General features: G+C 46.0%; 1 protein-coding gene across 1 annotated transcript in view; it reads left to right on the top strand.

Annotated features, from left to right (window-relative positions):
* Positions 1 to 22,337, top strand: part of LOC139546729 (pleckstrin homology domain-containing family M member 3-like) — a 51,130-nt gene extending 28,793 nt beyond the window's left edge. Inside the window, exons 5-9 of the mRNA XM_071355450.1 lie at positions 18 to 163; positions 555 to 748; positions 10,056 to 10,119; positions 16,836 to 16,993; positions 18,686 to 22,337. Coding sequence (XP_071211551.1) covers positions 18 to 163; positions 555 to 748; positions 10,056 to 10,119; positions 16,836 to 16,993; positions 18,686 to 18,848 — 725 coding nt within the window. The 3' untranslated portion in view covers positions 18,849 to 22,337. The remainder of the gene's footprint in view (positions 1 to 17; positions 164 to 554; positions 749 to 10,055; positions 10,120 to 16,835; positions 16,994 to 18,685) is intronic.
* Positions 22,338 to 23,918: the final 1,581 nt, after the last annotated feature.

Here is a 23,918-nt window from a genome sequence, read left to right on the forward strand (position 1 = left end):
TCTCTATCTCTGTGCAGGGTGTCAGAAGCCAGTAGGGTTGTCGCGGGGCAAGGCCAAGGTGTGTTGCTACAGTGGCAGGTACTACTGCCAGAGCTGTCATCAAGACAACCTGTTCCTCATCCCTGCCCGCCTGCTGCACAACTGGGACACCAACAGACACAAGGTGAGAATCAATGGTGATAAATGCACACATTTCAGAAATATGTCCAGCTTATTGAGATACACTCTAAAATGCACTTGGGAACGTTCCCTAGTTACACACATGCTTATCTTAAATTGGGTCGACCCATGGATGTGGGTTTGGGTGCCACCATACAGTATAGAGATTGCTGCCAGGTTACATTTTCCCTCCAAACTACCCCATGTGGTCCCACAACTCTCACACACACACACACACACACACACACACACACACACACACACACACACACACACACACACACACACACACATACATACATACATACACATATGTATACACAGTCACAACCCCACATCCCTATGCGTTCTCCACCACTCAGCCCTCCCATCCCTCCCCTGTGTGTCCTGTCCAGGTGTCCAAGCAGGCCAAGGAGTTCCTGGAGTTTGTGTATGAGGAACCGCTGCTGGACGTGCAGCAGCTGAACCCGTGTCTGTATGAACACTGTGAGGGCCTGGCTGCAGTACTGCGCCTGAGACAGCAGCTCCAGTCCCTTAGAGCATACCTGTTCAGCTGCCGCGCTGCCGTGGCCGAGGACCTCCGTAGAAGGTGAGAGCGGGGCAATTTCCAAACGGTAGTAGACCCAGTTCCTCCTCAGAGCATACCTGTTCAGCTGCTGCCCTGCTTTGGCCGAGGGGCGCTTTGAAGGCGAGGGGCATGGGGAGAGGGGAGGAGTTAAAGAATGATTCATCAAGGCCTTGATTGTTCATTGAGTCAGGTGTATGAGCACTGAACTGAAACTCCATGACCATCTTTAGTGACTACAGATATAAAGAGTTGTGAATGGGCAAGATGTTGGGGGGCCACGACAGTGAAGGGTGATGTGAAGGAGGAAGAGAGAGAATGGTGTGTAATGAGACTGCAAGCATCAAAGTAGGATTTCATAAAACACAGGAATATAGTGAAGAAGTTTGGAATGGTAATTGTATGTCTGATGTCCATTGAAAGACCCTTTGTTGACTTGATTCCTAGCCCATGTTGAGTATGACTGTATGTAGGCCTTTAGGCCCCTACATGCTCTCTCTGTATGATGGGAATGAGGGGATTGTGTTTATGTGAGGGGGTCCAGACTAAAAGGCCTGTCTCTGGGGTGATGGATGCTCACTGCCCTGGATGGGGTCACTCCCATGGACTACAGACACTCTTCGTACCCCCTCCCCACACTATACTCTTGTACTCGCACTTTGTGAAGTACACTCAACACATCTCTAAAGAACTGGTTAGTAAGCTTCTCATTTTGTCCAGGTTAGTCACATTTGTTTTTAAAGACAGTCCTGGTCCATATACTTGTGTCTAAAACATGTCCTTCTTTATGTGCTTTTGAGAGTCTGACTGGCAGGTTTATGTCCTCTGTCTACAGTGAGTGTGTAGGTCGATGTAGACTGCAGACATCCCAGGTTCACCTGTCCTTTTGATGTCTGTCTCTGCTGTGCTGAGGTCTGTTTGAAGTAACCTACTGACAGAAACCAACAGAGAGGGTGGGGCTCTGAGACCCTCCTACTCCTCCACACCCACCCTGGGCCCTCAGAGCCATCCCATCTGGCTGTCGGAAAGAGGGTGTAACTTCATCTAGCTGTGATGTTTACGGCAATGGTGGCGACCCCGGAACGATGCTCGCTCACCGGGGCCCATGTTTACCGCTACACCATTAGCCCACAGCGACTAATGCCCCACACTTCAAAACACTACAGGATTAATGAGGCCGGAGGCGCTAAAACCTTCCCCCGGCCATCCATCGGCCCTCCATAGGCCTACCATGGCCCTGAACAGGGCTAAAGGGCTAGGGAGCTCGGAGGAAGCCTGCCCTGTGTTTATGCTCAACCCCTGGGAGATGGGAGAGAGCTGTCACGGCCCACACTGCCTGCGCTGATCTAACGCACACCTCTGAACCCCACGGGTACCCCACATACACAGACACACAGAAACGCTGCAGACGCTCAGACACACAGAAACGCTGCACATGTGTGGATAGTCTGCACACATACATATGAACACACAGGCATGCACCATACTGTTTACAGACATCGTTCATAGTTCACGCTAAGTGTACAATACTTTATCTCCTATTCACATAAGCCGAAGTCATAACCTCCATTAAACAGTGAACCTGTTGTAATCAATATATAATAGTTGTAGTCTTATCAAACCACACACTGACTGACTGGCTGTGATCTTACCCCAGCAGGGTGTGCTGGTCGGTTACTGGCAGAGCCAGCGCTGATACCCACAGGAAGAGTCAACACTGCAGAATCAACACTGTGTGTGTGTGCGTGCGTGTGTGCGTGCGTTCAAATAAAATGTTATTGGTCACATTGTTAGCAGATGTTAATGCGAAATGCTTATGCTTCTAGTTTCGACAGTGCAGTAATATCTAACAAGTAATCTAACAATTACCTAATACACACAAATCTAAAGGGGTGAATGAGAATATGTACATATAAGTATATGGATGAACGATGGCCGAGCGGCATAGGCAAGGTGCAATAGATGGTATAAAATACAGTATATACATGTGATATGAGTAATGTAAGATATGTAAACATTATTAAAGTAGCATTATTTAAAGTGCCATTGTTTAAAGTGACTAGTGATCCATTTATTAAAGTGGCCAGTGATTGGGTCTCAATGTAGGCAGCAGCCTCTCTGAGTTAGTGATTGCTGTATTGCAGTCTGATGGCCTTGAGATAGAAGCTGTTTTTCAGTCTCTCGGTCCCAGCTTTGATGCACCTGTACTGACCTCACCTTCTGGATGGTAGCGGTGTCAACAGGCAGTGGCTCGGGTGGTTGTTGTCCTTGATGATCTTTTTGGCCTTCCTGACATCGGGTGCTGTAGGTGTCATGGAGGGCAGATAGTTTACCCCCGGTGATGCGTGGTGCAGACCGCACCACCCTCTGGAAAGCCTTGCCGTTGAGGGCGGTGCAGTTGCCATACCAGGCTGTGATACAGCCCGACAGGATGCTCTCGATTGTGCGTCTGTAAAGGTTTGTCAGGGTTTTGGGTGACATGCCAAATTTCTTCAGCCTCCTGAGGTTGAAGAGGCGCAGGTGGGCCTTCTTTACCACACTGTCTGTGTTGGTGGACCACACTCCGAGTGCCCTCACCTCCTCCCTGTAGGCTGTCTCGTCGTTGTTGGTATTCAAGCCCGCTACTGTTGTGTCATCTGCAAACTTAATGATTGAGTTTGAGGCGTGCATGGCCACGCAGTCATGGGTGAACAGGGAGTACAGGAGGGGGCTGAGTACGCACCTTTGTTGGGGCCCCAGTGTTGAGGGTCAGCGAAGTGGAGATGTTGTTTCCTACCTTCACCACCTGGGGGCGGCCCGTCAAAGTCCAGGACCCAATTGACAGGGCGGGGTTGAGACCCAGGGCTCCAGCTTAATGATGAGCTTGGAAGGCACTATGGTGCTGAATGCTGAGCTGTAGTCAATGAACAGCGTTCTTACATAGGTATTCCTTTTGTCCAGATTGTGCAGTGTGATGGCGATTGCGGCGTCTGTGGACCTGTTGGGGTGGTATGCAAACTGAAGTGGGTCTAGGGTGGTCGGTAAGGTGGAGGTGATATGATCCTTGACTAGTCTCTCAAAGCACTTCATGATGACAGAAGTGAGTGCTACGGGGCGATAGTCATTTAGTTCAGTTATCTTTGCCTTTTTGGGTACAGGAACAATGGTAGCCATCTTGAAGCATGTGAGGACAACAGACTGGGATAGGGAGCGATTGAATATGTCCGTAAACACACCAGCCAGCTGGTCTGCGCATGCTCTGAGTACGCGGCTAGGGATGCCATCTGGGCCAGCAGTTTGTCTGGAAGCGTGACGTCGGTGTCCGTGACGTGGCTGGTTTTCTTTTTGTAGTCTGTGATTTCCTGTAGACCCTGCCACATACGTCTCATGTCTGAGCCATTAAATTGCGACTCCACCTTGTCCCTGTACCGGCATTTGATTGCCTTGCGGAGGGAAACACTGTTTATATTCATCCATATTCCCAGACCTCTTTCCATGGTTAAATGCGGTGGTTTGCGTTTTCAGTTCAGGGGAGGGCTTTGTATGCATCGCGGAAGTTAGAGTTGCAGTGGTCGAGTGTACTACTCCTGCGCGTAGTGCAATCAATATGCTGATAGAATTTAGGTAGCCTTGTTCTCAAATTTGCTTTGTTAAAATCCCCAGCTACAATAAATGCAGTCTCGGGATATATGGTTTCCAGTTTACATAGAGTCCAGTGAACTTCCTTGAGAGCCGTCTTGGTGTCTACTTGTGGGGGAATGTACACAGCTGTGACTATAACTGAGGAGTATGCTCTTGGTAGGTAAAATGGCCGGCATTTGATTGGAAGGAATTCTAGGTTGGGTGAGCAGAAGGACTTGAGTTCCTGTATGTTGTTATGATTACACCATGAGTCGTTAATCATGAAGCATACACCTCCTCCCTTCCTCTTCCCAGAGAGTTGTTTATCTCTGTCGGCGCGATGCATAGAGAAGCCCGGTGGCTGAACCGATTCCGACAACATATCCCGAGAGAGCCATGTTTCCGAATGTTACAATCTCTGATGTCTCTCTGGAAGGCAACCCTTGCTCGAAATTTGTCTACCTTGTTGTCAAGAGACTGGACATTGGCGAGTAGTATACTCGGGAGCAGTGGGCGATGTGCACGTATACGCAGCCTGACCAGGAAGCCGCTCCATCTGCCCCTTCTGCGGCGCCGTTGTTTTGGGTCGGCTGGGATTAGATCCATTGTCCCGGGTGGTGGTCCGAACAGAGGATTTGCTTCGGGAAAGTCGTATTCCTGGTCATAATGTTGGTAAGTTGACGTTGCTCTTATATCCAATAGTTCTTCCCAGCTATATGTAATAAGACTTAAGATTTCCTGAGGTAACAATGTAAGAAATAATACATAAAAAAAACAAATACCTCATGGTTGTCTCACTTCGAGTTCTTAGGAAACTATCTCTGTCGGCGCCATCGTGTGTGTGTGTGACAGTCGTGATACAGTCCCGTCGAGGTGCTAAGTCACCACTGATAAGTGTCCTCCTAGCTGGCTCTGCTCTGTTTGCTAGCCAGGCCTGTATCTGGGGGTTACCACCACTGCAAACACTTGACCAATGAGAGGAAAGGAGAAAAGGAGATTACTGTCCAGCCCTTGTGGACTGGCACGCAGGCAGGCAGGCCCCTGAGAAAATGACAATCACACAAACCAGGGGATTTAACAGGGATTGACACGGCAGACTGGGTGGCTACTGGATGTCTCTATTGGAGGCTTAAACACTCAGGTTAGATATCACAGTTATGATGCCTTTTTTTAAACCACTTTTTCTGTCTCCAGTGATTTGTTGTTTTGGGAAGGAGTTCTCCGGGGGTATGTTCTTTACAATGTAGAACGGAAGTGAGTGAAGATGAAGATCCATAGTGGGTTGTCATGTCATATGGCCAAAACATATTTTGCAGCAATCAGGGTGAGAGGCAGGTAGTCTCCCCTAAATATGTCTGTCAGTAGACATACACCCTATGCTCCTGCTTCCTTGAACATAACACTGATATCCTCCAATTAAAGCTGGTGCTGTCCCTCTGATGAACCCTGTACTGTAGCAGTTACATTAGTCAGTTATGGCATGGACTGTACATTCCCTAGCTGTGTGTCTGGTATGTATGTATGCTCTATGTTGTTCTGACTCTGGTTGCGTTCCATATGCTACCCTATTCTCTATGAAGTGCACTACTGTTGTCCAGGGCCCATAGGGCTCTGATCAAAAGTAATGCACTATGCAGGGAATAGGGTGACGTTTAGGACGAAGCCTCTGACTGCTGGCTTCACTCTCTCAGTAGGGGCTAGTCTCTCTGACAGTCCCCCCAACTCTCTGTCTATCTCTTACTGACTGGAAAGCTACACACACACACCTCCCTGGCTATCGCTTAACTGTAAAGCTTCCCACAAACACATGAAAAGGGAATTCATCCTCAGCTAAACAAATTGCCCGCCCTCTGAGCCTGTGTGTGTGTCAGGTTAGTGCTGTAATGAAGCCTGGCTAATGAGGCCTGAGGCTGATGTGTGAATGGGGCTTTGCTCTCTCTGACTGGACCTTTGCCATGCCTCCTCTCACAATGACCACATAAAGTCTGCCTGTCTGTGGGCATACACGCACACGCTCTGCCTCTATATCTGAGCAAACTCATACATGCTTGATCACACACTCTCTGTCTCTCTCTCTCTGTCTGTCTCTCTCTCTGTCTCTCTCTCTGTGTCTCTCTCTGTGTCTCTCTCTGTCTCACTCTCTGTCTCACTCTCTGTCTCTCTCTCTCTGTCTCTCTCTCTGTCTCTCTCTCTGTCTCTCTCTCTCTGTCTCTCTCTCTGTCTCTCTCTCTGTCTCTCTCTCTGTCTCTCTCTGTCTCTCTCGCTCTGTCTCTCTCGCTCTGTCTCTCTCTCTCTGTCTCTCTCTCTCTGTCTCTCTCTGTCTCACTCTCTGTCTCTCTCTCACTCTCTGTCTCTCTCTCTGTCTCACTCTCTGTCTCTCTCTCACTCTCTCTCTCACTCTCTGTCTCTCTCTCTGTCTCACTCTCTGTCTCACTCTCTGTCTCACTCTCTGTCTCACTCTCTGTCTCACTCTCTGTCTCTCTCTCTGTCTCTCTCTGTGTCTCTCTGTGTCTCTCTGTCTCTGTCTCTCTCTCTCTGTCTCTCTCTCTGTGTCTCTCTCTGTCTCTCTCTCACTCTCTGTCTCTCTGTCTCTCTCTCTCTCTCTGTCTCTCTGTAAAATACTGATGTACACACACATTCCACATAATTTATATAGATATTGCAACCCTCTTCAGATTAAGGCGTGCCATAGAACCTGCATAGAGCTGTGTATGTGTGTGCCTCTCTCCACTCTCAGGAGTCACATTAGAGTTGTGTGTGTGTCTCTTTTCACATTGTTACTAGTGCAGAGAGTGAGTGCACCCAAATTGTCCATGTGATCCCATATCTCCCCCTCTCCATCTTCTTCTCTCTCTCTCTCTCTCTCTCTCTCTCTCTCTCTCTCTCTCTCTCTCTCTCTCTCTCTCTCTCTCTCTCTCTGTGTCACTTTGTGGATTCTCGAGCTGTAATGTGAGCTAGCGTGGGCGAGAGTGTGTGTGAATTAGTGTGTGTATGTTTGTCTGTGTGTATGTGAGTATGTATGCTAACGTTTGTATGTATGTAGTTCAGGCAGATGAGCGTAGAGAGGGCTGTAATAGCGAGACAGGCAGGATGAAGAGAGCATTGAGGGTACCCCGCTTCACCCCGTAATAAAGGCAGAGGGATTTTAAACCCCTATACCCCAGCCTCCACTGCCACCCCAACCCAGCTCCCACTCTATTGAATTGACCCCCATTTTCAGGGCAATTTGGCCACTCGTTGCCACAGTTACACAGGCCCGATCATGGCGTGTGTGTGAGAGATGTGACTCATGGTGTGCATTCTGTTATCGTCCTAAATTAATCTGAACATGAAAGCAGAATCTCCTTTCTGTCATGTATGATACTGTCATGTTGATGTATGAATATACTTTCATGTTTAATATGCTGTATGTAATACTGTAATTAAAAATAATAATAATAATAATAATTTCACCTTTATTTAACCAGGTAGGCCAGTTGAGAACAAGTTCTCATTTACAACCACGACCTGGCCAAGATAAAGCAAAGCAGTGTGACAAAAACAATAACACAGAGTTACACATGGGATAAACAAACGTGCAGTCAATAACACAATAGAATAATCTGTATACAGTGTGTGCAAATGAAGTAAGTAATTACAATTTAGCAATTTACACGAGTGATATATGTGCAGATAAGGATGTGCAATTAGAAATACTAGTGTGCAAAAGAGCAGAAAAACAAATATGGGGATGAGGTAGGTAGTTGGTTGGATGGGCTATTTACAGATGGGCTGTGTACAGCTGCAGCGATCGGTAAGCTGCTCTGACAGCTGACGCTTAAAGTTAGTGAGGGAGATTTAAGTCTCCAGCTTCGATGATTTTTGCAATTCGTTCCAGTCATTGACAGCAGAGAACTGGAAGGAAAGGCGGCCAAAGGAGGTGTTGGCTTTGGGGATGACCAGTGAAATATACCTGTTGGAGCGTGTGCTACGGGTGGGTGTTGCTATGGTGACCAATGAGCTGAGATAAGGCGGAGCTTTACCTAGCAAAGACTTATAGATGACCTGGAGCCAGTGGGTTTGGCGACGAATATGTAGCGAGGACCAGCCAACGAGAGCATACAGGTCGCAGTGGTGGGTAGTATATGGGGCTTTGGTGACAAAACAGATGGCACTGTGAAAGACTGCATCCAATTTGCTGAGTAGAGTGTTGGAGGCTATTTTGTAAATGACAACACCGAAATCAAAGATCGGTAGGATAGTCAGTTTTACAAGGTTATGTTTGGCAGCATGACTGAAGGAGGCTTTGTTACGAAATAGGAAGCCGATTCTAGATTTAACTCTGGATTGGAGATGCTTAATGTGAGTCTGGAAGGAGAGTTTACAGTCTAACCAGACACCCAGGTATTTATAGTTGTCCACATATTCTAAGTCAGAACTATCCAGAGTAGTGATGCTAGTCGGGCGGGCGGGTGCGGGCAACGATCGGTTGAAAGCATGCATTTGGTTTTACTAGCATTTAAGAGCAGTTGGAAGCAACGGAAGGAGTGTTGTATGACGTTGAAGCTCGTTTGGAGGTTTGTTAACACAGTGTCCAAAGAAGGGCCAGATGTATACAGAATGGTGTCGTCTGCGTAGAGGTGGCTCAAAGAATCACCCGCAGCAAGAGCGACATCATTGATATATACAGAGAAAAGAGTCGGCCCGAGAATTGAACCCTGTGGCATCCCCATAGAGACTGCCAGAGGTCCGGACAACAGGCCCTCCGATTTGACACACTGAACTCTATCTGAGAAGTAGTTAGTGAACCAGACGAGTCAGTCATTAGAGAAACCAAGGCTGTTGAGTCTGCCGATAAGAATACGGTGATTGACAGAGTCAAAAGCCTTAGCCAGGTCAATGAAGACGGCTGCACAGTACTGTCTTTTATCGATGGCGGTTATGATATTGTTTAGGACCTTTTAATGTATGATATACCATTAAACGGTGTTATACATTTACATACGTGTACTTTGAAGTTACCGGTCAGTTTATTTCAAGTAAAACATGAAAATATATGCACGCACTGCTGTAAAGTGTCTGTCAAATGGTATGTATTATTATATATTATGAAAGGATATAAGTCATGGTTCTAAGAAAATATTCCAATATTTGAATACATACGGTAAAAAAGTCAATCTAACTCGACCAAAACAATGGAAATGCCATGGAAATGCATAGGGGAAAGATCTGCGGGGAAAGATTCCGAATATCCTCATTGCCCCCCAGCAAAATTAGCCTACATTTTGGCTATTATTTATTTGTATTTCACACTATGTTGAGGTAAAAATCTGAGTATAATGCTTGTATGGATGTTAACCCCAACACATGTCCATGTCACCTTAACCAATCAACTGCATTACAGTTCAAAATGTCTTTAACTACCACCACCAATTTTTTATGCTAGCTATGCTACCAGCTTATACGAACGGGAGTTAGCATTTAGCTGTCACTTCTTCTAAACCTTAAAAAGGACCATTTCTAAATGTTATGCAGGGAAAACAGCGAAATAGATACACATCGGACTTTAGTAACCACATTGTGGGCCTGTTACTTATACCAATCATTACGGATTTGACAAATATCTGCTTTGTTAGATCAGATTTGTTAAATATGCACCAATCCAACGTCCTCCGTCTATTCCCCAGTCTGCTTTCCATTGACCTCTTTACTGCATCTATGCATTAGTGTAATGCTCTCTCTCTCCCCATAGGATCTTCCCCAGAGAATACCTACTGCAACACATCCACCTGTACTCACTGGCTGACCTGCAGCAGGTAAGACACACAGGCTGCTTTTAGGCCATGTCTACACTTGATAGTTGATGCAGCTTTTGTATTCTGATCATTGAGTTCTGATCATGGAATTTCGAATATGTCATGCTTCTACACTAGGGATCATCAACTAGATTTTTTTTCTTGAGGGGATGGTCAGTGAGCCGGAATATAATTACAAATCATTTGTAGACTGCAAATTGACTGCAAGAAGCACAAACGGATATAATATTTGACTAAAACATAATCATTTCAAACCTTACTTACATTTGTTTACAATCACGTGTCTCTCTATTATGCGTGGGAATACTTGGGAGCAGAATTCCACAATTAAAATCACTTGGAGCTGATTTCCTGGTGTTTTTACAGTCTCATGTTTTTTTATTACATTTTCTTAAACTTTGGGGGACAAATAAAACCACCGGTGGGACAAATTCGACACGAGGGCCACCAGTAGGGGAACCCTGGTCTACACCTACATTTTAAATATGTCTACCGTGTCCACATTGTATCCGGATTCCCTTATCCCACACTATATTCAAATGCCTGTATGCATTCTGAAAACGGTGGAAAAGGCTAAATCTGATAAAACAACAACAACTTGATTGTAGCCAACTACTGTAGCTAACTAGTCAGCTAACCTCTCTAACTAGCCAGCAAGCTAGCTAGCAAAGCTAAAGGGATTGCAAATAGGTTAGCATTTATGAAGCCAGCAAACACATTCCTCATACGCTAGGAATGCATTTCCTCCAACGTTTAAAAAGATACTTTGGGATTTTAACTTGATCTACTTCCCCCAGTCAGGTGAATTTTTATGTCTCTGTGTCCAGTATGAAGGAAGTTCGAGGTAGTTATGCGAGCCAATGCTAACTAGTGTATGCTAGCAGATACCCATAGACTTCCAGTCATTGTGCTAACGCTAGTTAGTATTGGTTCACAAAACTACTTCTAACTTAACTCTGGGGAAGTAGATATTTGGTATTTTATTAGGATCCCCGTTAGCTGTTGCAAAAGCAGCAGCCACTCTTCCTGGGGTCCACACGAAACATAATACAGAATGACATAATGCAGAACATCAATAGACAAGAACAGCTCAAAGACAGAACTTTTTTTAATGGCACACATAGACTACATATCAATGCATACACACAAACTATCTATGTCAAATAGGGCCTCATTGACAAAATATAGATAAAGGGCCTCATTGACAAAATCCCGAAGTATACCTTTATTAATAACCCCCTAAATTCAATCGAATTAGCATAATAAAACAATTCCCTGAATTATCGTTTGTTTATGTGTCAATTAATCCTGATTTGACACGGGGGGAAAAATGTCATTCAAAATGTCATTCGTTCAGTCAGTTTAAGCTAGAGATATCTGTTTTTTGCATTGGATGCGTCTATATGTTGTTCCATGTAGGGAATCTGTTATTGAGTGCGTTTGTATGGGCTGATGGCAGTTTCTTTCATCAAATAATGTTTTCATATTTTTTTTTGTTATGCTTCAAGGGGTCTTAAAATTCTAAATCAAATAGCAAAATTATCCTTGGTATGACCTTCTTAAACAATTCCATATACACTATATATACAAAAGTATGTGGACACCCCTTCAAATGTGTGGATTTGGTGTGGATTTTGATTTGGTGTATAAAATCGAGCACACAGCCATGCAATCTCCATAGGAAAACATTGGCAGTAGATTCACCTTACCGAAGAACTCAGTGACTTTCAACGTGGCACCGTCATAGGATGTCACCTTTCCAACAAGTCAGTTCATAGCATTTCTGCCCTGCTAGAGCTGCCCCGGTCAACTGTAAGTGCTGTTATTGTGAAGTGGAAACGTCTAGGAGCAACAACGGCTCAGCCACGAAGTGGTAGGCCACACAAGCTCACAGAAAGGGACCGCCGAGTGCTGAAGCGCGTAATGCGTAAAAATCATCTGCAGCACAAGAACTGTTCATCGGGAGCTTCAATAGACTGGGTTTCCATGGCTGAGCATCCTCACACAAGCATACGATCACCATTCTTAATGCCAAGTGTCGGCTGGAGTTGTATAAATCTCGCCACCATTGGACTCTGGAGCAGTGGAAACGCGTTCTCTGGAGTGATCAATCACGCTTCACCATCTGGCAGTCCGACGGACGAATCTGGGTTTGGCGGATGCCAGGAGAACGCTACCTGCCCCAATGCATAGTGCCAACTGTAAAGTTAGGTGGAGGCTGTTTTTCATGGTTTGGGCTAGGCCCCTTAGTTCTAGTGGAGGGAAATCTTAACGCTACAGCATAAAATTACATTCTGGACAATTCTGTGCTTCCAACTTTGTGGCAACAGTTTGGGCATGATAATGTCCCCGTGCATAAAGCGAGGTCCATACAGAAATGGTTTGTCAAGATCGGTGTGGAATATTTGTCTAAATATTTTGATATTGTTTTGTATTTTTTACCTCTTTCTCCCCAATTTTGCGATATCCAATTGGTAGTTACGGTCTTGTCCCGTCACTGCAACTCACAACCCTGCCAAGCCGCTCTGATTCTTGACACACTGTTCGCTTAACCCGGAAGCCAGCCACACCAATGGGTCGGAGGAAACACCGTACAACTGGTAACCAAAGTCAGCATGCATGCGCCCGGACCGCCACAAGGAGTCGCTAGAGCGCAGTGTGGAAGAACTTGACTGGACTGCACAGAGCCCTGACCTCAACCCCATCAAACATCTTTGGGATGAATTGGAAGCCAGGCCTAGTCGCCCAACATCAGTGCCCAACCTCACTAATGCTCTTGTGGCTGAATGGAATCAAGTCCCCACAGCAATGTTCCAACATCTAGTGGAAAGCCTTCCCAGAGGAGTAGAGGCTGTTATAGCAGCAAAGGGGGGACCAACTCCATATTAATGCCCATGACTTTGGAATGACATGTTTGATGAGCAGGTGTCCACATACTTTTGATCATGTAGTGGGGGACTGCTCACTCCCTCTCTCTCTCTGACCCCCCCCCCCCCTCTCTTAACAACCCAGGGAGAGTCCACAGCCCTCTACTCCCCCTTCCCTGCTCCCTCCATGTCCCCCTCTCCCCCTGGCCCGTTCACTAATTACACACATTCAGAATCAACAGGCAGGAAAACAAGAGTGTGACAGTCCACCATTCTTCCCTACATCCCCTGCCCTGACACTGTCTCTCTCTTCCCCCTCTTTTGCTATCCTTCTATCTCCTTTCTCCTCCGCTTTACCCCCTCTATCGCTCTGTACTTCTATCCCCTCTCACTCCTCTCTCTATCCCTCTCTCCCTCTCTCTCTTTCTCTCTTTGGGTGTCTGCGTGTGTCATTGTCACATTCTCCAGTGGACTGCACACAACACTCAGCCAGGTTATGATGCCCATGTCAAACAAACTCTAATAGATGGCTTAAAGTGTACCTCAAGTTGAGGACACCGCAACATGCTACTACAGACATGCTGCTACAGGCAACTTACTCAGGGCTTGACAACTGCTTTAAAAGTTGCAAACAGCTCAACAAATAAATTGATGGATGGCTGCATTTGTTTTCCCCATAATTGATCAACTATATTAGAACCTATTTGCCAAGTACACTTTTCCCCATATATTCTCTCTCTCTCTCTCTCGCTCTCGCTCTCTCACAGCTTCTTAATTGGCTTTCCATATTAACGAGCTGTTTCTTTTATTTCTCCTGAATAATCAGAGCTCCTTCATCAAGCCTGGCTTTTATTGTTGCCCGGCGAGATCAATGAAGACTGAACCGTCTCTCCCTGGCTAGTTATAGACTAGACCCAGTCCTTCATAGAAAGCAGCAGTGCACTTGGCTCTTTGCTATTGAACTCCCAACAAACGCGTCCTATTTGGAGCAGCCTCCGTCTTTAAACCATCAGACTGTTGGCCATATTTGTTTGCCCAGGGCCTGCCCAGAGGCTGGACTTGTTTGGCTACTGGCCCTTTTGTTGCTTCATTGAAATGTTTTTTTGCTTTTCCAGTTGTAAAGTAGTGGGATGGGGAGATAGGCTTGTTGTGGAGGACTGAGGAGTACCATATAGATGCTAATTGTATTGTGTGTCGTGTACCGGGGCAGCAGTCCTAGTCCTGCCAACGACCTACAAACAACTGGAGGGGACAAAGGGGCATTGAGCAGCCCCGGCCCGGATTGCACGGTGGCCATGGTGACACGCACATACGTGCAATAGGGCAGATTCCCACACTGACACCCTGGCATACAACTTACGCACACCACAGGCTATCTAGTAGCCACACTGACGTATACACAAGGACTTCCTAGTTGAGCCCAGATACAGACATAGACACAGGCATTAGGCATGTATGCCCTTACACTGGCACGCTCATTGGAATAGGGGCATGTTGGTCATCTTGAGAGCTGTTGGGTAAATCGTAATTATGCAGCTTTTTCGGAACTGTAAGATATTGATTTTAAACTCAAAAGTTGCATATATTTCTGCATTTAAACATTTAAAAAAAGCTTGAACACCGCTGCCTCTCAGTCCCACACAGACCTACACGGACATTCTCTCTATCTCTCACTCACTCTCATCCATAATCACACTCCCCACTACACGTCTTACACACACACACACACACACTGGGGCTGGTAGTAATCCTGTTTGGTGAGAGGGGTGTTATCCAAACAGAGCTCACCCTGTCTTTATGTGTGTAATCCGGGTGGCTTTCTGAGCATCACTAATGGAGGCCCGGCCTTCATCAGCGGAACACTAGAGAGGGATAACGTAGCGGGTGTTAAACAGAGGTTTTAGGGGATTAAGCCGTTTGGACCACAAAGCCCCCCACACGGGACAGGGCCAGAGGGGTGTGACTTTATGAGGAGTGGGGGGTGAGGAGGATTTGATTGAGGGGTGTTGGTGGAAGGAGGGGGGGTGCTGGGGCTGGTGTTCCAGGAACAATGACACTGCAGCGAAGGAAGGCAGCTGCAGGCAGGACAAACGAATGGTAGCCCCGCTCTGACTGCACCCCTCCCTCAGACCAGCTGTAGGTGGGGTATCACTTCTCTGAGGAGAATGTATCCACCTGGTTGGCAAAGAAAGGGAAACCTGGGGCTACTGCCATTTTCTGTTTTTATTTTTTCCTAAAGCATCTCCCATTCACACCTCTCCTGCCCTTTCTCTCCCTTCAATTCCAACTCTCTCTATCTCTCTCACTTCCTCGCTCTCTCCCTCTGCAACTTTTGCCTTCTCTCTGTCCCTTTCCCTCTGTTTCCCTTAATCTCCCTCTCTCCTTGTCCACTGAGCATCAGTCCCAGTCAGAAGAACCCAGTGTGGTGTGTTGCCAGTCGTTTCATTCTCCTAAACTAAATTATGGAGTGTCTTAATTACCTCTGGTGTCAGCATTGATCAGGGGTGGCATATATCATCTGGGCTGGGCTTGGCTAGGGGATGGGGAACACTGCCTGGCTGGCTGGCAGGCTGCTCTGCCTGTCTGGCTCTCTGGATTGCTGGCTGACTCACTGACTGGCTGCTCTGCCTCACTGCTCCACACTACACACAGCCTTTGATTGCTGGGCTACAGCCTGACTCATGTCACCATGCTAGACAGCATTATTCACAGTGTTGTAGCTCTCCCAGACTGGGGTTGCCACAGCCTCCGGGCTGGAGGGATGGAAAGATGGAGGGATGGAAAGATGGAGGTGTGGTGTGTTTTCAGCCACTGCTTGAGGAGTTATAAGGACTGTTCCTGGTTGTCGCCCATTCTCTAGGTAGTTAGTCATGAGCTGTTGTAGACCAGTTAGTATTACATTATGTAATCTCTCATTCTCTGTCCAAACCATACAGACATAACCTCCCCCTCCCCTGCAGAGCACCTTTTCAGTTATACATCTCCATTGTGTGTACGTATGCATGTGCGTGCGTGTGTAGGAGTGGGGGTCGGGGTGGTCTCCTCTCCTTTCTTCGTTCTCCTTTCACCTTCAGCCCCCCTCCTCACCCCCATCCTCCTTCTTCAGCCTCTCCTTCCCTCTGTCCCCCTCTCCCTCTCTCTCATCTTTTCTCCTTCTCTTCTCTCCTCCAGGCTGAAGAATGCCTGGCAGGCCTTAATTGGTGCAGCCCCAGCGCTGCCAGGTGTAGCCACTTGTCTCTGCCCCCTCAGCTTCCCTCAGTGTTCTCTGGAGGTCCACTCAGGCCCATTCCCTTCCCCAGCCCCATTCAACAGAGCCACAATGCTCTCTACCAGGCCCTCACCAATCAAAGGCCCTGCCGGTTTTAACTACTCGCCCACCGGCATTCACATATCATTTTTTGCTAAAACGGCCCCCAAAAAAAGGAATTCCCCCCGCCCCCCAGGCCTCTCCAGCCAGCCTTTCTCCCAGGGCCTTCATTAGTTTTGATGTAAATTCCCGATGTGAATTCCTGACGTGAACTCTTGTCCATCTCCTCTATGCGCTGCGCTGCATTGGCTCCCAATGGGACCTGTATTAAAAGTGTTTATCCTCCCAGGGAAAATTCTGCTGTCTTCTTCTCTCTGTATAGTAGAATATATTACAGCAGTACATTCTTATAGATGGGAAATAGAATGGTTGAATTAGAATGAAAATGTTGAATTTGAATTCTATCGTGGAGAATGAGGAAGAGAATGTTTTGGAAAGTACATTTTATTTCACTTCATCCATTATTCCCTTTTTTCCTTCTCTCTCTCTCTCTTGTCTATCTCCATCTCCTTTTTTTCCATCTCCTTTCTCTCTCTCTACAGGTGATTGATGGGAAGCTGGCCCCCTTTCTCTCCAAGGTGATTAAGTTTGCCAGTTCCCACGTCTTCAGCTGCAGCCAGTGCAGAGAGAAGGGCTTCATCTGTGAGATGTGTCAGAACGGACAGGTCATCTACCCCTTCCAGGAGAGCGCCACTAAGAGGTGAGGCCCCTTCATGCACAGATATAGGATCAGCTCAATACTTCAACAATCTTAACCTTATTAACTATTCAGGGTAAAAGAGAAAACGGATGTTAGATCAGCGACTTGCATGATGGCATCCTGGAAGAATGAATGGAGTAAAGAGGAGTGTGTCTCTGTCTCCTGTTAATTACACGCTGGCAGGGGCACGGGTGACAGGGAGAACATGGTGTCCTACTGGAGAGGAACAGTTCATCCCCCTAGTCCCTGGCTCCGTCCCTGTTTCTGTCCTTGTCTCCCTCTGCCTGAGCCTTATGACATGCCACTGTTAAGGAATGGCCCTCTCTCACCTCAGGGAGGTTTCATTCACTTTGGAGAGAACAAGACAGGAAGGGGGAGAAGAGGAGGAAAGAAGATCCTCTCTTTTACAGGAGAGGATGGTGGAGAAGAGGAGAAGAGAGGACACAGAAGAGGACAGGGTAGAGGACAGGGGAGATCGCCAGACGTGGCTGTGCTGCTCTTGGCCAGAAGCCAGAGAGCGAGACAGGCAGATAAAACATTCATTAATGTCTAGTCTGTCCACACACTCTTAAATTATTGATCTCTGCTGCCTCAGCTCACACACATCTCTCTTCTGGGTTAACGGAGAGCCTCTGAAGGCAGGGCCGTGAGAAGCAGCGGTTGTGTGTGTGCGTGCGTTACGATCTTTGCTGAAGTGAATATATAATATATATTAATCTGTGCTCAACTAGCTTTAAAGGTATCAACTCCCCACATAAACATTATGCTGTTTCTTCAGCTGACAGAAGATGCTGTAGACTAGAGCTAATGATTTAATTGCAGTGCTTGGTACACACACACACCCTTCACTATCAGGCTGGATGGCACACCTCAACTGTTGACCAGGGTTTATTGCCCTTGGCTAGGAAGTATCACATTAACTGATAGTGATAGTACACCAGTTATACTGTAGTACGAGTAACAGCTTAGTCCCTGGGCCAGACTTTGACCCCCGAGAGCAGGACCTGCTCCTTTCCTGGTTGCATCAGCTTTACCACCTCATCCATGACATAGCCTGGGACACTCAGTTAGTTAGCCTGCCATATAGACACTGTTAATCATCAATATGTGAAGAATTGGATTCTTTGGGACTGGTGCCCCATTTTGATTAGAGTGGCTATGAATATGTTGTGTCGGATGCATTCCATAATCGTTTCTGAAATATGTTCTACATTGTTTATTCCAATTTATGGTCTTTATTTTTTTTTACTTTCTAAATGTCACTACAAATGTATTTATTTTCAGGCAAAGTAAATGCTTTCACCATTCCATGTTCCAGAAGTTTTATGGTGAACTGTGTAGCCTAGTTAAGTGGATGCTGAACAAGGTTTCTCTCGTCTTATCTTCTATACATATGCTCAGCAGATCGCTAGATACTGCCACCTGTGTATAATGCTATCCTGTCCTATAGATACCTGGGAGGGTGGCAACGTGATCAAGCCTCCAGACGGGGCTGGACAGGGCTGGGTGAAACTAATGTTCATCCACTCTTTTAGTACAGTGATGTGTTCATCTGGAAATGTATATTTCCAGCTCATACATTTCCGACATCAGTGACCAACCTACAAGCTAAAACTAATATGCTTTTTCCCACCCTTCAGATTTGTGTTGTATTGATGTTTGTGACTCTGTGCTTGGTCTGTATGTGTCCAGATGTGATGGTTGTGGAGCGGTGTTCCATACAGAGTGTCATCAGAAGGCCCAGCCGTGTCCACGCTGCGTACACAGAGAGCTCCACCATAAGAGAGCCTCGTCTTTCTGGAGCCCTGACGACGATACACCAGGCTGCTTCACACTGCCTTACCAGTACACCTGATCACAAATACACACACATCCTGGGACAGACAGACACACACACACACACACACACACACACACACACACACACACACACACACACACACACACACCCAACACACGGAGATACACACACACACACACACACACACACACACACACACACACCCAACACCCGGAGATACACACACACACACAGAGATTGAAACAGCGGTTCCACTCCACAGAGCTACTCTCACCAAAGTCAATGGAAGCATGTGTGTTTGTGTGTGTGAGCCGGCCAGGATACACAGTGAGAGTGTTGATGACTAAGAAAGGGTTATGCTCTCTCACACACACCTGCTTTGTGAGCTAAGCTGACATCACTCTCACCTGGGAGAGATGGATCCCAACGCAACACCCACCGGAGAGGAACTGCTCTGCCTCTTAGCCTCTCTGCTATGTGCTATCTTCATAGTGCTGCACACACACACACACACACAAACACAGATACACACACACACACAAACACAGACACCACAAATAAAGGGAGAGGGACTATGCTGACTCAACAGCAGGGATTGGTCCTCTTGACTTTCTGGACACAGTCGCACACACACACACACACACACACACACACACCACCTGAAGGTGTTACGAGGTGACCTGTCCACATAGACATACACACACCAGGTGACCAAACAGCTGCTTAAAAGAAGAACAGCTGGTGTGATGTCACTATAGCCTATATCTATAGCCTATATCTGGACTGTTGGTGTGATGTCACTATAGCCTATATCTGGACTGTTGGTGTGATGTCACTATAGCCTATATCTGGACTGTTGGTGTGATGTCACTATAGCCTATATCTGGACTGTTGGTGTGATGTCACTATAGCCTATATCTATAGCCTATATCTGGACTGTTGGTGTGCTGTCACTATAGCCTATATCTATAGCCTATATCTGGACTGTTGGTGTGCTGTCACTATAGCCTATATCTATAGCCTATATCTGGACTGTTGGTGTGCTGTCACTATAGCCTATATCTATAGCCTATATCTGGACTCTGTTGGTGTGATGTCGCAACTCGCTATATATTTGGACTATATATCTGAACTCTACATGTCCCTCCTTCCCCACACTGTCCCTCTGCCCTTCACTCTCTCTTTATCCTCCCCGTCACATGTTTTTGCACTATTTATGCATGTTCATTAGGATGTCAAGCCACAGACTGGGCTAGTAGCCACTGTATTTAAGGATGAGTTTGCTTATTTAACTCACCTCTTAGCCCTTAGAGCCCCTCTAACCAACCAACCTTTATCCAGACATATTCAATAGGAGGGTCCAAGTGGGGGGACGCTTATTATGATCAAGACACACTTGAAACTAGAATGAGATTGAGTCATAGTTATTTTCAAATCACATATCATCCTACCATGTATACTTTTTCCTTGAGAGTGATAGGACAGCAGTAGGGAGTAGCTGCCCCTATGGGGCTAGAGGCTGGTGGATGTATTGACTGTCTCCATTATACTCAGTAGGAAAGGCTCCATCAGGTCAGCCCTACATCCCCCAGGCCTCAGCCACAGAGGGCCCAAATTACAGTCTATGGAAAAGACCATGCAGGGCTTAGTTATGTTACGCAAGCCATCTCAAACCCACAGGAGCTGGGACTCTTCTACTGCTATGACTCAGTGCTCTCACTCTAGAGCCATATCGTGAGTGAGTGAGTGAGTGAGTGAGTGAGTGAGTGAGTGTGAGAAAGGTGGTTATTTGGGGAGGGGGGGGTCTATGACTCCCTAGTGTGACTGGTCTAAGCTCAAAGGACTGGTGGTGGAGGATGAGAGCCCCAGTGTGTGTACTGTATGTGTGCTTTAGGATCCCCTTTTTCCATTACTTGAACTCTACTTGGGCAATAATATGTTTTCTCTGCATTGTTGCCTTTTCCTCTCCTCTCTTTCTTCTACTTTCTGAGGTACTGTGCTTTAATCGTACAAACTTTACAAGACAGAAGCTTTAGCTTGAGTCATGTCTTCCTTATGCAGCTAGGCCTTTATTTTCAGATTCTGCTTTCCCTAGAATGTCTTTGTTTATCACTTTCCACATTTCTTCCCATTTTGTCCCATCTCTCCTGAAAGGGCCTTAGTACCCCTTAAGCTGCTCATCCAAGTTTTGGTTTGTTTATTTATTCACGTATTTGTATGTAAGTGTGTATGGTTTACATTTGAAGTTACAAGTCATGTCACCTTCTGGAAAAAGGCTTGATTGAAAGCTGGATAACAGCTAACTCTGGTTCAGGCTGTTTGTGTGGCCTGCTAACACTGAGCCAGTGTTACCAAGCAGCACTAATGCCCTGAACAAGAGCAAGATAACGGCTAGCTAAGTGGCTGTGCTTGTTTAAATGCAGCTACATTATCATTTGGTTTTCAGTATTTTTACATTTTGCACTATCAATTATTTTGCTGTTATAATGTTTGGGGTTGTATGCTATTATGTCCAGTAAATCAATCGCTTGTTTTTTGTGTGAATTATAATTACCTGCTCTGACCATTTCATTCATGTTATTTATTGAGTGTCTTTTCGCCTGCCTTAAAATGAAAGCCAATCCTGTTACAGCGATAATGTAGTTTGTGTGAGACTGACGTGTGGGCTTCCATCTTTAATCATCAAAATGCCTCAGATGCCCATGTAGTATTAAGCCATGTTTCTGTTTTTCATTGTATAGAAGAGATCCAAAACCGATGGTCACTGTTGCTTGAATAAAGGTGTTTACTCCAATCTGGAAAGCAAAGGAGATAATATCTTAAATATGATATTTTCTTTTAATTGGCTTCTAGCAAAGCTCAATGTACTAAGAGCAGAAAGGGAAGGCTTATAAACCGTCTGTTCTTTGAAGTAAAACTCTGTGCATACTTGCAGTAAAATGTACATAACTGAAGTCTATCAGAGTGCCGGCTCTCATAGACTGTCTTAAAAAGCTTATATGACTAGTAGTGTTACTGCTTCTCTTAATGTATGTTGAGCTTAAACATCAGGAATTCACTGCACTGGAAATGGTGGACAATACAGTCACTACTGAGGGACTGATGAGGGCATTGAACCTAAGGGAAGTATTCTCCTGGACATGTTTTTCCTGTTCAGATGGACCGACAAATAGGGATATCTTTCTTTCCACATACTTTCTCCAACCTTCACACCATGAGCACTTAGTTCCTGGATTAATGAATACACCCTGCTATTCAATACTGGGTTTTTATTGTGGATTTTACTCTGCCTTTGTTACATTTTGTTATTTTGTATCACTTATTTATTTTATTTATGTTGTGCACCAACCAGCACTTTGGACTTCAGCACTGTTTCAGGTTTACCTACTGTTCTATCTACTGTTTCGGTATGTATCACAGCCAACAGCCAACCTCTTACAGAGACTTGTGTTTCAGTACCTGATCCCTCCTTCCTCCTGCTTTTCTTTGTCTTTTTTTTCAGTTTTTACCACTGATGCCAATAAAACAAACAACTTAATACAGGCTGGTGTGGACAGTGATTTTCTGATCTGGAGTGAATACTCATTGGAGGCAGGTGTATGATGACACTGTAGGGACAGGAGTTTCTCCATAACAGGTAAAAAGCCAGTCCCTAGAGATTTACCTTCTATGGTCACATGGTCTGGTTAAACTGGTCCTAGTTAGATAATACATTTGTGAAATACATAAGTCCCTGCTTGTGAGTCAGAACCAACCTAAGAATGGTAACAGTCGAACAAATTATTCAGTCCTGTCTATTTATATTCGTAGTCCTGTTGATCGCCCTAAATTACGTTTCATATTGGGCTTGGTTTGGTTTAGGGCCAGAGCAGGTCCAAACACTGACTCTCTGACTCTCACTAATCCCAAATTACAAACCTGACTGAATGTATCAGGTTCCTTTCCTCATGGAGGAGAACCAAGACCCAGCCAGCCTGAGGACCTGTCACAAACCACACTTTACTAGCAGCCTTGTAATCATCAAGGCTCTGACTGCGTTCCACCACTCGCTTTGTGGCTTTTTTTAATAGTGAATTGCCTTATATTGTTTATGCTGGCACAGGCTGGTACATTACCTTGTTCTGTCCTTATTCAAAGGTTAAGATCTGAAAGAATCCTTGAAAGAATGGATTAATCCAATGGCATGCCCTCATGGGCGAGGCAGGGTCCACCTGGCATCACCCAGCCACACCTCTCCAGCCTGGCATAGGATTGGGGAGGAGTTGTTCCTAACCACTGATACAGGGTCAGATATTATTTCATCTAACCCAATGGTTAACAATAGGACTGGATGCAGGGTAGTCTCATCCTAGATATGTGGTTAGGGCCAACTTCTACCTCGAGCCCTGGCATACAGCAGCCAATGGGATCCCTGCTCCATCTGTCAGAGCAAACCACTGAGTCCACACAAAGCCTGAGAAACCCACTCTCCCACCATCACCCCCACGCCCCCCTTTTCTCCCTGCCTTTTTGGCAGCAGCCATTCCTCCAGGTCTTGTCCAGGAGAGAGCACTAAAGCTTTCCACCTGACACAGTAATCCACCGGGATCTGAGGCCCACCGATGGGCTGGAACATGCCCGCCCACCATGTGTGCGTGTGTGTGTGTGTTCGACACTTTTTTGTTCTCTGAAGTGGCAGAGAGGTTTGGGTGGTTTTTAGAGGGGCCTTGAGCCTCGCCGCTCTGTTGATTCCAAACTCCATTAAGTTCTTAATGTTGGACAGGCCAGAGTTGATCTCTCTCTCTTTTTTTTCCCCCTTCCCCCCCCCTTTCCTAAATGGAACCCTCACACATTTCTTTCCCTAGGGGACACGGGGGTTACAGGCGTTGTAACCCTTTAAGATTTTAAACAGATTTTCAGTGTGAGGTATTAACGACACCAAGTGTTTGTACTTGTATGCAATGAGTGAGTGGAGCGGTTGACACATTCCTTCCCTTCTATTGGAAATATATCTACTGTAGTTACCAGAGGAATGAAAGCCCTGTAAAATGTCATTGGACTTTGAAACAATAACTCTGTATGTAAATTCTGTATGTAGTTTGCCGACATGACAAAAGATATGTGTCCAAACATGGTTGGGAAAAA

Source organism: Salvelinus alpinus, chromosome 20 (assembly GCF_045679555.1).
Source record: "Salvelinus alpinus chromosome 20, SLU_Salpinus.1, whole genome shotgun sequence".
NCBI lineage: Eukaryota > Metazoa > Chordata > Actinopteri > Salmoniformes > Salmonidae > Salvelinus > Salvelinus alpinus.